Raw genomic sequence first — 13844 nt, forward strand, 5'->3', positions numbered from 1 at the left:
AGTTTTTCAGAAAATTTCTAAGTTAGTTGAATCGAATTTTTTCTAAGTCTTAAAGAAGTTCGATATTTGTTAAAGTCTAATTTCATCGAAATTTTTCTAAGTTGTAGAAATGTTGAAATTTTGTCAAAGTCCTATTTCAACAGAATTTTTCTAAGTCGTAGAAACGTTCATTTGCCAAAGTCTTTTTTCAACGGAATTTTTCTAAGTTGTAGAAGTTATCGAATTATTTCAAAATCTTTTAATATGAATTTTTCACTAAGTGTAACTAGAACGCAAATTAACAAAGTCTTTTCTTCTCAATTATTTAACTAAGTCTTTTTCACTTAACTTATAGTCAGTCTTACCGATACCGTTGCACAACACATCACTTTTTCACATTAACTGACTTTAACTTTTTTAGCACTGCACACATTTTAACTTATCCGGTTCGAAGGACCAATGTACAATTAAAACACTTTCACATGCTGAACCGTATTGTATTTCGATACCAAGCAATTTGTCTTATATCGTAGAACACATGTTGAGATAGCGTAATGCAAAGGATAGGTGGCGCCATCTAGTTTCAGCTTTAGAAACAAGTGTGAAATAACATAGCAAAATTAGATAACACCACCTAATAAACATTTACCAAAATTATCTTAAAATTGCAAAAGATAATTAAACAGTAGTCATGATTAGAATGGCTAATATTCTTTAAAAAAAAGTGAGTGAGTCAGCGCTTTTCTTTTTAATGTGTGAGAATTGTACGTAGGTACTCGTATCTAAATTGCATGATAATAAATATAATTAGTTAAAAATATTAAATAGGTAGGTATTATACATCAAAGTAGGTACTTACTTACCTGTTTTGGCAATTAACGAAAAATCATCAAACTTACAATAATCCAATGTATCCCTATCATCAACGTAATAGGTACTTAGGTACCTACATGTCGTTACTTGTGACAATGACTCATTTAAAAAACAGCCATTATTTTGTTTTTAAATGAATCATTGCCATACGTTTGTATTCTTATGGTTTGGGTAGGTAAGTAGATAGGTACACCTTTTAGTTTCTACTTAAACGGCATCGTACCGGAACGCTAAATCACTTATATGTCGACACAGTTTTGCCGGTAATATAAATATATAGTAGGTAGATAGGTAGGTACCTACCTACGGAACGTTTTGTGTGCGAGCCCAACTTGCACTTGACCAATTTTCTTTATTCATCATGATATGCCACTTGAAAGCAATATAGGTACTTACCTAAGTACCTACTTAGGTAAACAAGAAGTCGCTCATTAATAGCTCCTAGCTCCAATCCACTTGAAATCTCTCCACGGAACATGTTTAACCATAAACCAACCAATTTAAAGGAGGTAAATAAGTACCTATCTATAGGTAGGTAAGTACAATACAAAATAGGTACAGTAAGAAACAGTCGATCATAATATAAAACATTTTCCGAGTGGCCACTCTCTCCGTTTGAGTATATTCATCAGCGATCACGCGATACTCCCGAGAGAAACGCTCATTAAAATAAGCTCGCTCCTAAACCATGCCAAAGCTCGTTTCGCTCGCTCTCGACCTACGCGAGCTCCCGACGTCTCACTCGCCGGTCCGGCGCGACGCGGAGCGTGTCACCGAGACGTTTCACGGCTTTCCCGGCCACTGGTAGGTATCTGAAAAAATACATAACGTGTAGGAGGCGTCATATGTGTAGGCATGCATGTGTGTGACACGTGTGTGTGGCGTGTGTGGGTGGAGCGCGCGCGTGTGCGCGCAGGGCGGGGCCGGGGGCGGGCCGCCACCGCCACTCGCAGCGCCGGCCGCCGCCGCTCGTGGCCGCGCTCGCTCCGGCTCTGGCTCACTCCGCGCCCGCGACTCGACCGCGTCGCACGTCCACTCGCACCGCGAACGTCCCGTACCCAGTGCCGTGCCGTGCAGTGCCACCGAACTTTACCGAGCGATGCTCTGCTCTCGCTCCGGGAGAGCGATCTGAGCGAAAGGGTTGGAGCGTGCAGCGGGCGGAGGGCGGCGCTGAGCCGCGCACGCGCCCGCAGCGCAGCGGCCGGGACACGCGTCCGCACCGGCACGCGCGATGGACGACAAGCCGCCTGGCGCCGGCGGCGAGGAGCACTACAGCCTGCGCTGGAACAACCACCAGGCGCACCTGCTGCGCTCCTTTGAGGCGCTGCTGCACGCGGAGACGCTCGTGGACGTGACGCTGGTGTGCGCCGAGCGCCGCGTGCGCGCGCACAAGGTGCTGCTGGGCGCGTGCAGCCCGCTGTTCCGCCGCATCTTCAGCGAGAACCCGTGCAAGCACCCGGTGATCGTGCTCAAGGACTTCCAGGGATGGGAGGTGCAGGCCGTGGTGGACTTCATGTACCGCGGCGAGGTGTCCGTGGCGCAGGAGCAGCTGGGCACCGTGATCCGCGCGGGCGAGTCGCTGCAGGTGCGCGGCCTGGCCGACCAGGACGTGGCCGACTGCGAGCCCGAGCGCTCGCCCGGCTCGCCGCCCGCCGCCAGCCCGCCCGCCAGCCCGCACAGCCCGCAGCCGCGCCGCAAGCAGGCGCGGCCGCGGCGCCGCTCGGGCGAGGCCGACACGCCGGAGAACCTGTCCATGCGCCGCTCGCCCGGCGGCCTCAAGGCGGTGCGGCTGGCGCGCCCGCGCTCGCCGCACAAGCAGGAGCCCGACGAGCCGGAGCCAGAGGCGCCGCCGCCGCCGAGGATGTTCCCGCCGCACCAGGACCTGTTCCCGCCGGTGCCCCCGCCCGCCGTCTCTGCGTTGTCGCTGACGCCCCCGCACAGTGAGTACCTTTTGATTTTGGCTCCAAAATTTGCTAGAAGTTAGAATTCCTACCATAAATACCAGTTCAGAATTTCTAGATACCAATTAAAGCAAGGGAGTGAAAGAGCCAAACGAGAAGTTAGTTGAGAATTGCATATCTGTGATTAATTAAGTGATAAGAAATGAAGGTAGTAGTGAATAGGTTGTTAGTTACACGTTTGCTCAATGATTGCGTCTCGCAAATCAAACGCAGGAATGTTATGGCCGATGTCAGCGTGTCATTGTTATGAATATATTTACTATTGACAGTGATTAAAGTGATATTAAACTCGTAATAAATGTAATAAACGGTGCGGTGTAACGGTAGTGTCGAGTGCAGTAGGTATGTCGCTTGTGCATAAAAAGTAAAAGGTCAGTAACAACAATGTCGATTTGGATGAACAATTGCCAAACGATAAATAAAATACTAATAGCCCACAAAAAACAGCTGGCCTCCCTTACTCATTGTCAAATAAGGTTCTTATTTATCCAATGCTATACATTTTATTGATAAACCTGTGACAATAATTAATATTTAATAATATAATGTATCAGGTGTAAATAACAATAACTAGGTAGAGATATAGATTCTATCATACTTATGCATCAAAATTATTAGAACTTGGATAAAGAGGCTTTCTAAAGAATTAGTGCAAGTTGGCATCGTACCTAATCGATTGTTGTTTAAAAATAGAACGTAAAGTAGAATCTAGACTTCATGAACCAAACTAATGGACATTAAATTTATCGATATATCGCATGTAGGTTTTAATGATTCGATTAGCTATCGACGCAGAGTGTTAACCGGAACCTTTCACAGATAAATTAAGATCACCCATTCATACGTCGGATTCCTTATCTATGGTATCCAAAGAGGTTTTAGCTTTATATGGTCTATTAAGTTTGCATGTCGCTAGGACCCGTTTGTAAAATGTAAAATATAAATTCCGTTTTATCCTTTTGCATGTGATAATCTGTAGTGTCGGTATAAATTTTACTCTTCAATAATTACTTGAGTTCCTTTTACGCGCATGAGGAGGAAGCAATCAGGGCAGTCATCTTGTTTTACGAGCCCTTTTCGATTTCTAAACGTGTTTATATTGCGGAAACTGATAGTGATTGTGAGATCGTATGTTGGTACTGCAACTATGCATATCCTGCTTTTACGTTCAACAATGGAATTGAAGAGATTCTAATAATTGAAAATCGAATGAGCAAATCTTTGTTCTAGTTGATTCCGATTCCAATATTATCGGAAATATTTTAATAAAAGGTCCGTTACCGACTAAAATGTGAACTACCCAGTAGATGGAAATGAAAATGTGCGCGAAAATAAAGCAAATATTTCATACCTACTAAACAAAAATCAACAGGGTTCTTCGAAATACATCCATATCTAAATCTTAGATTTAAATTTTCATATTTATTATTTCTAGTTTCTTGTTGATATCTGTTGAATAGTTATCAGTATACCTATAGAGTTCCTACACAGCATTCTACCTACTATTAGGTAGACTCCGGTATTCTACCAAGTTAGAAAATTCAGACTCATTAAAAATTTTCGGCTAAGCACCAACAAAATTAACAAAAAACTGCACTCAAACTCCGCAAACTACACTCCAAACCAAATCATGGTGTTGAATTTGTGCGTGTTTTATTTTACTGACTCCACAGTTCATATGTGGAGGGCTTGATTACGTCATAATAGTCGTGCAGGATTAAATGAAGGGTTGCACGCACTCCTTACCCCAATGACGTGCGTAGGGAAACTAAACACCCCCGAGGGGAAGTTTCTAAACGTTTCCTTCGCTACAGATTCTAAATTTGAAATGTTCTTTTTTTTTTTTTTTTGGACGCTCGTTTAGAAAATAATTACAAACACGTTTTAAGCACTAATATTTAATTTGAACTTATTTCGTAGCCAGAACAATGTACAAATATTTCACTCTTAATTTACCTTTAAAATGAAATTCAAAAATGCTTTATTTATAAAAAGATGTTTTAAGTGTTCTTGGATTCATTTGGAAGTTTATCTTAGAAATAAGATTTGAATCTGATTTTGTTTTATTACCACTAGTTGAGGTCTTCTTTATTAAAAATTCAAGGTTTTTTGTTGAGTTTTGTGCGATATTGTAGTCCTCAATAGATTCAAAAACACTTATAATAATTGTACCTACCTACCCAATGATAAAACACAGAACTACGAAACCAATATTTTAAGAAATATGTATGTATGTATCATTTTTTGTCGCTCCAATATCTTAAAAATCTTGAACCCAGAACCACCTCTGCCAGAAAAAAAGAAATGAGGCCTCTATGGGGCAGACATTAAAAATTAATGTTCTATTATTCAAATTAAATTAAGTGAAGAAAACAATACGCAATCTTACGTTCTTATGGTTGTTGTCGGGGATTATTTTAATAAGTGTTCATTTTATTGTTTCCTCCATCTCCGTGTGTGATGAGAGGTTGATTACGCTTAATGGTGGTGCGTAAATGTAATGAGGGGTTGGCGGTGACTGCTGGCAATCACGCTGGCTTCCTGATTATGATTGTGCCCACTTGGAGTCGTCAAGCAATTCCAAATTTGAATTCCGAGCTAGTTTTATTTTTTAATTCCGATTCATTCAAACAGGGCTGCCAATGTTTTTCTAATTTTTTTAATATGCACATTTTTTTCTTGTTTGGTGTCTTTTTAACTGTGCCAGTCCAGCACAATGTATTTCATTTTTCATTTCAATACAAGTTAGCCCTCGTGGTAAGTGATGAATGATGATACAGTCTATGATGGAAGCGGGCTAACTTGGAAGGGAAGTTTTATTAACACTCGGCATTATACCGGAATACCATACCATATCGCTTGGCGACACGGATGTGCTGGTCACCACGGCCAGAACTTCCCTCCAGACTAGACCAGAGACAATTTAGTAATAATAAACTCCAAAAGTTGCCCTAGCCGGGAATCGAACCCGGGATCTCCCACTGCAGTGCCCACCACTGCACCAGGGTTGATGTCGAAGTTTTTTTTAACAATTTCTCCCCGATTTGGTGGTCGGAGACCGTGTCAGCTGTTTGATATTTTGATCACTTTTATTTTATTGCTCTTTTTTTATTAAAAATGTATAAGTCTTTTAACATGTGCGTAGCCGTAGGCATCAGTTTTTTTTTGATAATTCATTGATAGTCGTCGAGGTTATTGAATATTACCTACTATATTGCGTTTCATTGAATAGTACCTATGGCGTTATGTTGGCTCCCCTGTCTATCCAACTCATTGGCACCATATTTGCATAAGAAGACGCAGATTTTGTTTATTTTCATTTGATTTTCCTGAATGAATGAAATGAAAATCAAATAAAAATAAACAAAATCTGCGTCTTCTCATGCCAATATGGTGCCAATGACCACCCAACAGACAGGGGAGCCAACATAACGCCATAGGTACTATTCGATGAAACGCACTATAGCACCAACCCTGGTTTCAGACAGACAGAAAGAGATGATTATTGTTGTCTGTATAATATTATAGGTACCTAGTCGGTAGTGTATCGTAAATGGTGCGTAAATGTAATTGTTTGGTTTAAAACAATTAGTGGTCGTAAAGTGCGTGGAGCAACTGGAATTAGCTTCGTGTGTGGCGTTCAGGCATCAGCATTCATCACCATCATCATTATCATTGTCAACCGATAGCCATCCACTAGTAACTGTTAAAACTCTTGTTCGTGAGCGCCTTCGAAATGTTCATCCGCTCATCAGCATTAATGATTAGTTTTTATTTAATAAACAGGGTAAACCAACAACGAGGTAGGTACCTATTAAGCTAACATTTTGTTCCAAATCCAAAAGTTAATAAACCAAACATCAATCGTACACATTTTTTACCAAAATCTGGCAAACCACAGACATGGCTATTTGTTTCTAGAAAATATCTATAAAATTTCATTGAGTTTGATTGGTTAATATCTAAATGAGTATCAAACTACGTTTGTATGGGGAACGCTAGGGAAACTTCTCTTAAACGAGATTATGACACATCATTAAACTTCAAAACTATAGGAACTTTAACTTCGACATTTTCAGATGATAGCGTGTTGTTATTATAGTAATTACAATGAATTTAATGACTTCCATTGCATATCTGAATGACACATGTATTTGAGTCATGTGGGCGTTTAATTTGTACTGTAATCAGTTCTTAATGGCGCCTAATTATGCATTGGTAGGTATAGGTATTACTAATCTGTGCTATGTTATATGAATTGTGCATAGTATTTAGTAGGTATTTACTATGCACAGGCCACATAACATACCTATTATAGCAGCACAGTTTTGATAAGGGTAGCCAATGATATTAGAAGAGGGTAGCAAGCATTATCTTTCTAGGGTCCTTTTTAAAATTAGAATCAAAATATTTTTGTTATATCTTCTGGGTAAACTAGGCTGGACCTACGAACCCCACATTTTAATTTTTTAACGTGCACTCGAGCAAAACCGAGCGCGTCAGCTTATATTTTATAGATAGCGTTTAAGAAATACTTTAGGGGTCTAGCACAAAGGTCGGATGATGGAAACTCTCACTACATTATTTCAAAGGTGTTTTTGATGAAAAAAGAGTGCGAAATCGACACCTTTTGTATCCCCATATTGACGATTTATGAACAGTAGATTAAGTACTACCTATTTATATTGAGTGAATTAGAAAAATAGTGCGTAGGTTGTAGAAAAATACAGTAGAATGACAGTATGATGTCTTGCCCACCACCCACTGCATTTTAAGAAGTCTCAGTCATCGACTTCTGAGACTAGAAAAACATTTAAAACAATTATTGCAATTTATTCAAAGAATACCGAACTTAAAAAGAGAATAAATAAAATTAAAATAATGATGCCCGCGTAGAATTGAGTTTTTTTTTAATCCCGTGGGAGTTCTTTGATTTTCCTACATAAAAGTAGCCTAAGTATATCAATCTCCAGATCTTAAACTATCATCATTTCAGCCTGCGCAGGTCCACTGCTGAACATAGGTCTTTCTCAAAAAGAGCCACCACACCAGGTCCTCAGCCTTCCTCATCCAGCCTCGCCCGCCATCCTCTTTATTTTTAACCGACTTCCAAAAAAGGAGGAGGTTCTCAATTCGTCGGGATCTTTTTTTTTTATTTTTTTATTTTTTATTTTTTTTTATGTATGTTCCCCGATTACTCAAAGACCCCTGGGCCGATTTGGAAAATTTTTTTTTTGTTTGAAAGGTTATACTGTGCAGGTGGTCCCATATAAATTTGGTGAAGATCTGATGAATATCTTCGGAGATGGAGAACAGAACTCCTCAATGGATAAGAGCAAATTGCTCGCGATCAGTGTAATAGCTTAGTAAACAGTAGGGTTTTAACTGGGCATAGCATATTATAGTACAGTGGGGCCACTAAAAATTGTGAAATAAAAAATTTTCAAAAGAAAAATAAAACCGACTTTAAAAACCAAAAACACTAAAAAGTAGAAAATAATTTTTGTTTAGCTACACATGTAATGTACCTAGGTATGAAGTCGGGCGAGCTTCACTCTTGGATTTCTAATTTTGTTTTAATATGCTCGTTCGACTTCATACCTAGGTACATTACATGTGTAGCTAAACAAAAATTATTGTCTACTTTTAAGTGTTTTTGGTTTTTGAAGTCGGTTTTATTTTTCTTTTGAAATTTTTTTATATCGGTCCATCTTGATGGATCCCACATTAATGTTACTTGTTCGCAGTCTCCACTTTAGAACTTTCCGGCTCCAGCAACCATCGCTTCTACAGTAAGCATGGCTTGTCCACTGCCAATTCAACTTGCTGATGGTTTGGGCTATGTCAGTGACCTTGTTTCTTCTTCTTTTGCTTTTCCTTTAGGTAGACTCCTAACTGGCAACAGACCTCTCCATATCTCGTTTTGTGTCTTTAAATTGGTGAATTAAGGTCTTTGTCATTGTCCCCGTTTCAGGTCCATTAGTGGGGGCTACATACCTAAGAATCGTGTTGGTCCGATTTACATACTAATTGTTTTCAAAATATTAGTTGAAAAATTAAATAACATTATTTTTGGATTAACAATTAAACACGAACATAAGATATAATCTTTAATAAAAACAAGTAAACCGCAAATTCGATGACCTGGCAGATGACGTTGACCTTTGTCTCCAAAAAAAAAGTGACAGCGCATGGTTGGCGGGAACAAAAGAAAAAGATAGGCATACCTATCTACTTACTTACTGTAAAATCGGCTGCCGTAAAAATCGGATTAGTGATAATTTGTGTGATATTTCTTTATTATTAATCAGATATAAATTATACCTACTGTTTAGATCTATAATTTCTATTAGCCCGGTACCTAATCCAATAGCTAAAAAGTACCTAGGCTCTAGGTAAGTACTCTTGTATCGGTAAATAAAAGAGTTCCTATGGAATTTTCAGAAATCCTAAATCCAGGTGGAACGAGTCGCTGGTATCATTTAATTAAATATATTCATAAGTACCTAAGTACATCATACTCAGACATAGCCACCTTAAGATTTTTCCAAGAATGTGTTCCAGGCTTTACGATTAGTATTTTATTATAGTATTTTATTATTTTATTATTAAATTATTATTTTTACTATTATTATTTTATTATTAATAGTATTTTATTAATAAATACACGAACTAAATTGGTTTCCCAATTCTTATCCAATGACACTTGGAAAAATAAATAATCTTTTACATAGTATTGACGGTCGTACTAAGTACTAACCAAATTGGGTCGTTTGTTATAGGTACTTATTGTTGGACCGACTAATATCATATTGGCGGTCGTTCTAACTAAATTGGGTCGTCTGGTTTATACTCCAAGCTACTCGCTAAGGTCGACATTGTTGCAGGGCTCGCATACCCCCGCCTTTCACAAGTCACCTGTGAAATAAATAGCAGATAGAAATGTTCACAATAAATTATCCCAACACTACCGTAATGCGAGAAACGCCTACAATTTCCTATGTGTCCCGGACGTAGGGTGACCATGTTGTACGATCGATTTTCTTCATATCTCTCTGAGGTGTGTGATATCTGGAACCACGCGGACCAAGTTTGGATTCTAGAAGTCTGGCCCTAACCCCGAACCCTCATTCTGAGAGCAGAGGAGAAGCCCGTACTCAGTTGGTGCGCCAGGGATGGGTACTGATAATGATGATGGTGAAAACCCTCTCACATTTAGCGAGAAAGTATGTGTTACATCTGTATCAGAGTGAACTAGAGAGAGGGAACCCTCGATTTGATCCTTCATTGACGATATGTCAAATATTAGACTATGGTGACGTAATATCAAAGAAAAATAGGGCTACTTTACGACTACCTACGTCAAATGTACTAGAAGTTCCCTAACTGTCGTGAACTGTCTCTGTATTCTGTATGCTGACAAATAAGCAGCGCAGCTCCTCTTGTTATCTATTTAAAAATTGACCGGTTATAGTGCCGAGTTTTTTATGGCAAAACGTGCACTCAAATCCAAGTTATATTGCTAGGTACCTAAATAGAGTACATTTAAAAACGTCATACGTGATATACCTACAATGCCTACTAGGTATGCACAAAGTATCCTGCGACGCGTCGACGCAAAAAAATGAAATTCATGATATGACCACAAGAAACGTAATAGTAATATTTTTATGTGATGTTTGGATATTCTTTGCTGGGAAAACCTATGTACTTTAATTCTTGGAATCAATCGTATAAATGTTTAACGCATTGCGTGTGACTTATTGCATAAACATTAGTATTTCAGGTTGTATCAAGTAGTCTCTAAACTTAAAATTGTATGTGTGGTATTGGTTTTAAGAAATTAAATAACTCGCTTTAACGGTGAAGGAAAACATTGTAAGGAAGGAGTAACAAACATACACACAAACACACACATATACAAACAAACTTTCGCCTTTATAATATTATTGTGATGATTATTTTTAATTTTAACCGATTGCACCAGAAGATAGAATGATGTTATTTTTGGCTTTCAGCACATATTATAATATGCAATTTATCCCTTACTGGACGCAGTGTCAAAAGCTCCAAACGACATGGTGTCCCTACTCGGAGGCCTATTTAAGTCATTCGGTATCTCGTTCAGCCGATAGCTCGCCGATTGATATCGGCTTTCGCTATACCTTGTTCGTACTAGCTATGCAAGATATATGCATAAGTATTATATTGGATTTGCGAGCTAATATTTTAAGACGATTAAAATGTCCCAAGAAGTTCCCTGGGAAATTCATTTTTTTTGTAATCAGTAGATACTTTAAGTAATATCATCTTCTGTACGTATGAAATACTTGTTCTGACTAACTGACTGACAAACAAATCCATCAGCCTAAACCGCTGAGCTTGAAAACTTGAAATGTCGACAGTAGGTTTCTGTAAATAATGTTAGCAAAGGCTAACGTTAACTAATAAAGGATTTTAGGACATTTCACCCCTACTTTTTATCTTTGGAGTGGAGAAAGCCTTATACCCTGAGTGAACACATAGGCTATTTTAAATCCAGGAGGACGAAGTCACGGACATCATCAAAAATCGTACGTCCGTCAAAAATCTAAATAGATTGTTTATCACGCACACGAGGAACTAAAAGAACCCCGTACAAAAGATCCCTGGAATAGCCGAGAACAGACTGGAGCGCACAAAAATACGGGGCGTCCCCGAAAAAAATAGAATTAAAATTCCAAGGTACCACACACAGCAGATTTTAGTCCCCGTTCGATCCGCAAGTCCGCTATTCAAATAAAGAGACGTACCCAGTATTGTCTTAAGAGGGCTCTCTCCGTCACTCGTTTCATACAATCGTAGTTCCAATTTCATTTGAATATTAAGCAACCAAAGTCCATGAAATTTTGCAGACATATTCTAGAAACTAATATCTATGTCTGTGGTTTTCCAGATTTCTGTTAAAATATTCGGTTTCAAAGTTACGCGGTCTTTAAAATTTACATACAAATCTTTGAGCCCCTGTAATTTTAAAACTACATATTTTTAGAAAAATCTAAAACACCACAGACATAGATATTAGTTTCTAGAATATGTCTGCAAAATTTCATGGACTTTGGTTGCTTAATATTCAAATGAAATTGGAACTACGATTGTATGAAACGAGTGGAAACGAGTGACGGAGAGAGCCCTGTTAAGAAACGTCTTCTCTTTTTCTTAGACTTCAAGTTTACAACACAACGTAATCCCACTTCACACTAATAATATCATAAAGGCGTTTGTGTGTATGTATGTGTGTATGTTTGGTCACTTCTTTCACGCAAAAACTAATGAACGGATTTGGCTGAAATTCAGAACGGAGATAGATCATATTCTGGAATAACACATAGGCTACTTTTTATCCCGAAAAATCAAAGAGTTCCGACGGGATTTTGAAAAACCTCAATCCACGCGGACAAAATCGCGGGCATCAGCTAGTTTCAGAATATTTGCTTCCTTAGCATGTGCTTCGCATTCAACAAATGATCGCACGTTGTGTGCGTCCGTGGTAAATTGTCGGAGGACATTTTATCTAAGTACGGGGTACTAGTTTCGGGGATTTTCGTCCACCGTGGGCAAAAGTCCCTCGTCTGCGCAGGCCCTTATAGTTACCTAGTACACTCTAGCACCTACATGAGGCGCCGCAAAAACTGCAAGTTTACCACACAATGGATAAGTGGTAATTATCGCGAGCACGGCATGTATGCAATTATCTATATACCCACTGACATAACAACGCCATGTGCCTATTTGTAGAACTTAGATATAAAACGGATTAAAGATTCATTGGTAAAAAAGGTTAGTAGAAAGGGTGAATAGGTTGAAAGGATTGAAGGAATATTTTTAGCTAAACTTCTCTTAGTAGGTAAGTAGTGAAACTATTTTGACTACTTACCTAAGGAAAAATTTTTGGCCACAGAAATTCAACTTTTAGACAAAACATTTTCGTTTAAACAGATTTTCATCAGTAAAAATACGTTTAAAACGGTACCAACCCTGCAAAGATTTATTTTTTCTAGTCTAAAAGTAAGAGATATTACATAACTAAGTCAGAAAATTGCACTGCAAAACTTAAAAGAACCTAATTTTAGGGTTCCGTACTTCAAAAGAAAAAAGGAACCCTTATAGGATCACTTTGTTATCTGTCTGTCTATCCGTCTGTCCGTCTTTCGTGTCTGTCAAGATAACTTATAGGGTACTTCCCGTTGACCTAGATACATTAAATTTGTCAGGTAGGTAGGCCTTATAGCACAAGTAAAGGAAAAATCCAAAAAGCGTGAAAGTGTGGTTACATGACAAAAAAAAAAGTGTTCACGAAAAAACAAATTTACAAAATCACATTAACCTTCAGTGTTCTACATAAAAGTGTTAGGTACGTATATTTATCCGAAGATTTGGAACCCTTCGCGTATGAGTCCGACTCACACTTGTCTGGTTTTTTATGAAAAACTTACTTACCAAATTCCTTTGGTTACCTTACTCAACTGTATATACGCGACAGGAATGAAAATACCTACCTACCAGAAAAATGCAAAATAATAATGTAGTAAGTAGGTAGATAGGATAGTTACACGGGCGCCTTTTAGTCTGGCTATAAAAAATGCAAAACTTAATTTATTCTATTATCAATTATGTCTTGATTCACGTCTGGAAGTTGCGCAAGCGCCGATGTTAAGACATAATGACATTATTACCAACTCGGAACGTTTATACACTAACAATGTGTTGTTACATGTTTACTTATGCGTGAAATTATAAAAAAAAACATATCTACTCAGTAAGTCTAAGAAAAACCGACCAAGTGCAAGTCGTACTCGCGCACCAAGGGTTCCGTACATAAGAAACGTGGGTATATGTGGAAATTGCTTTTGTCTCCCACTGCAAATGCAAAGTAAAGTAATTAAAACAGGAATTTTGAGCTGCGTTCGATCAAATTGGTGTTTTACTTAAACTTCAATTTAAACTCAACAAAATTCATACAGGTACCTAGGTAATATTTTTATTTAAGTT

At 38.6% G+C, this 13844-nt stretch overlaps 1 protein-coding gene across 1 annotated transcript in view; it reads left to right on the forward strand.

Moving 5' to 3' along the window:
* Positions 1-1866: 1866 nt before the first annotated feature.
* Positions 1867-13844, forward strand: part of LOC123873849 (protein jim lovell) — a 51242-nt gene continuing 39264 nt past the window's right edge. Inside the window, exon 1 of the mRNA XM_045918937.1 lies at positions 1867-2792. Within this exon, the coding sequence (XP_045774893.1) occupies positions 2084-2792 (709 nt within the window). The 5' untranslated portion in view covers positions 1867-2083. The remainder of the gene's footprint in view (positions 2793-13844) is intronic.

This window comes from Maniola jurtina, chromosome 17, assembly GCF_905333055.1.
Source record: "Maniola jurtina chromosome 17, ilManJurt1.1, whole genome shotgun sequence".
Taxonomy (NCBI): domain Eukaryota; kingdom Metazoa; phylum Arthropoda; class Insecta; order Lepidoptera; family Nymphalidae; genus Maniola; species Maniola jurtina.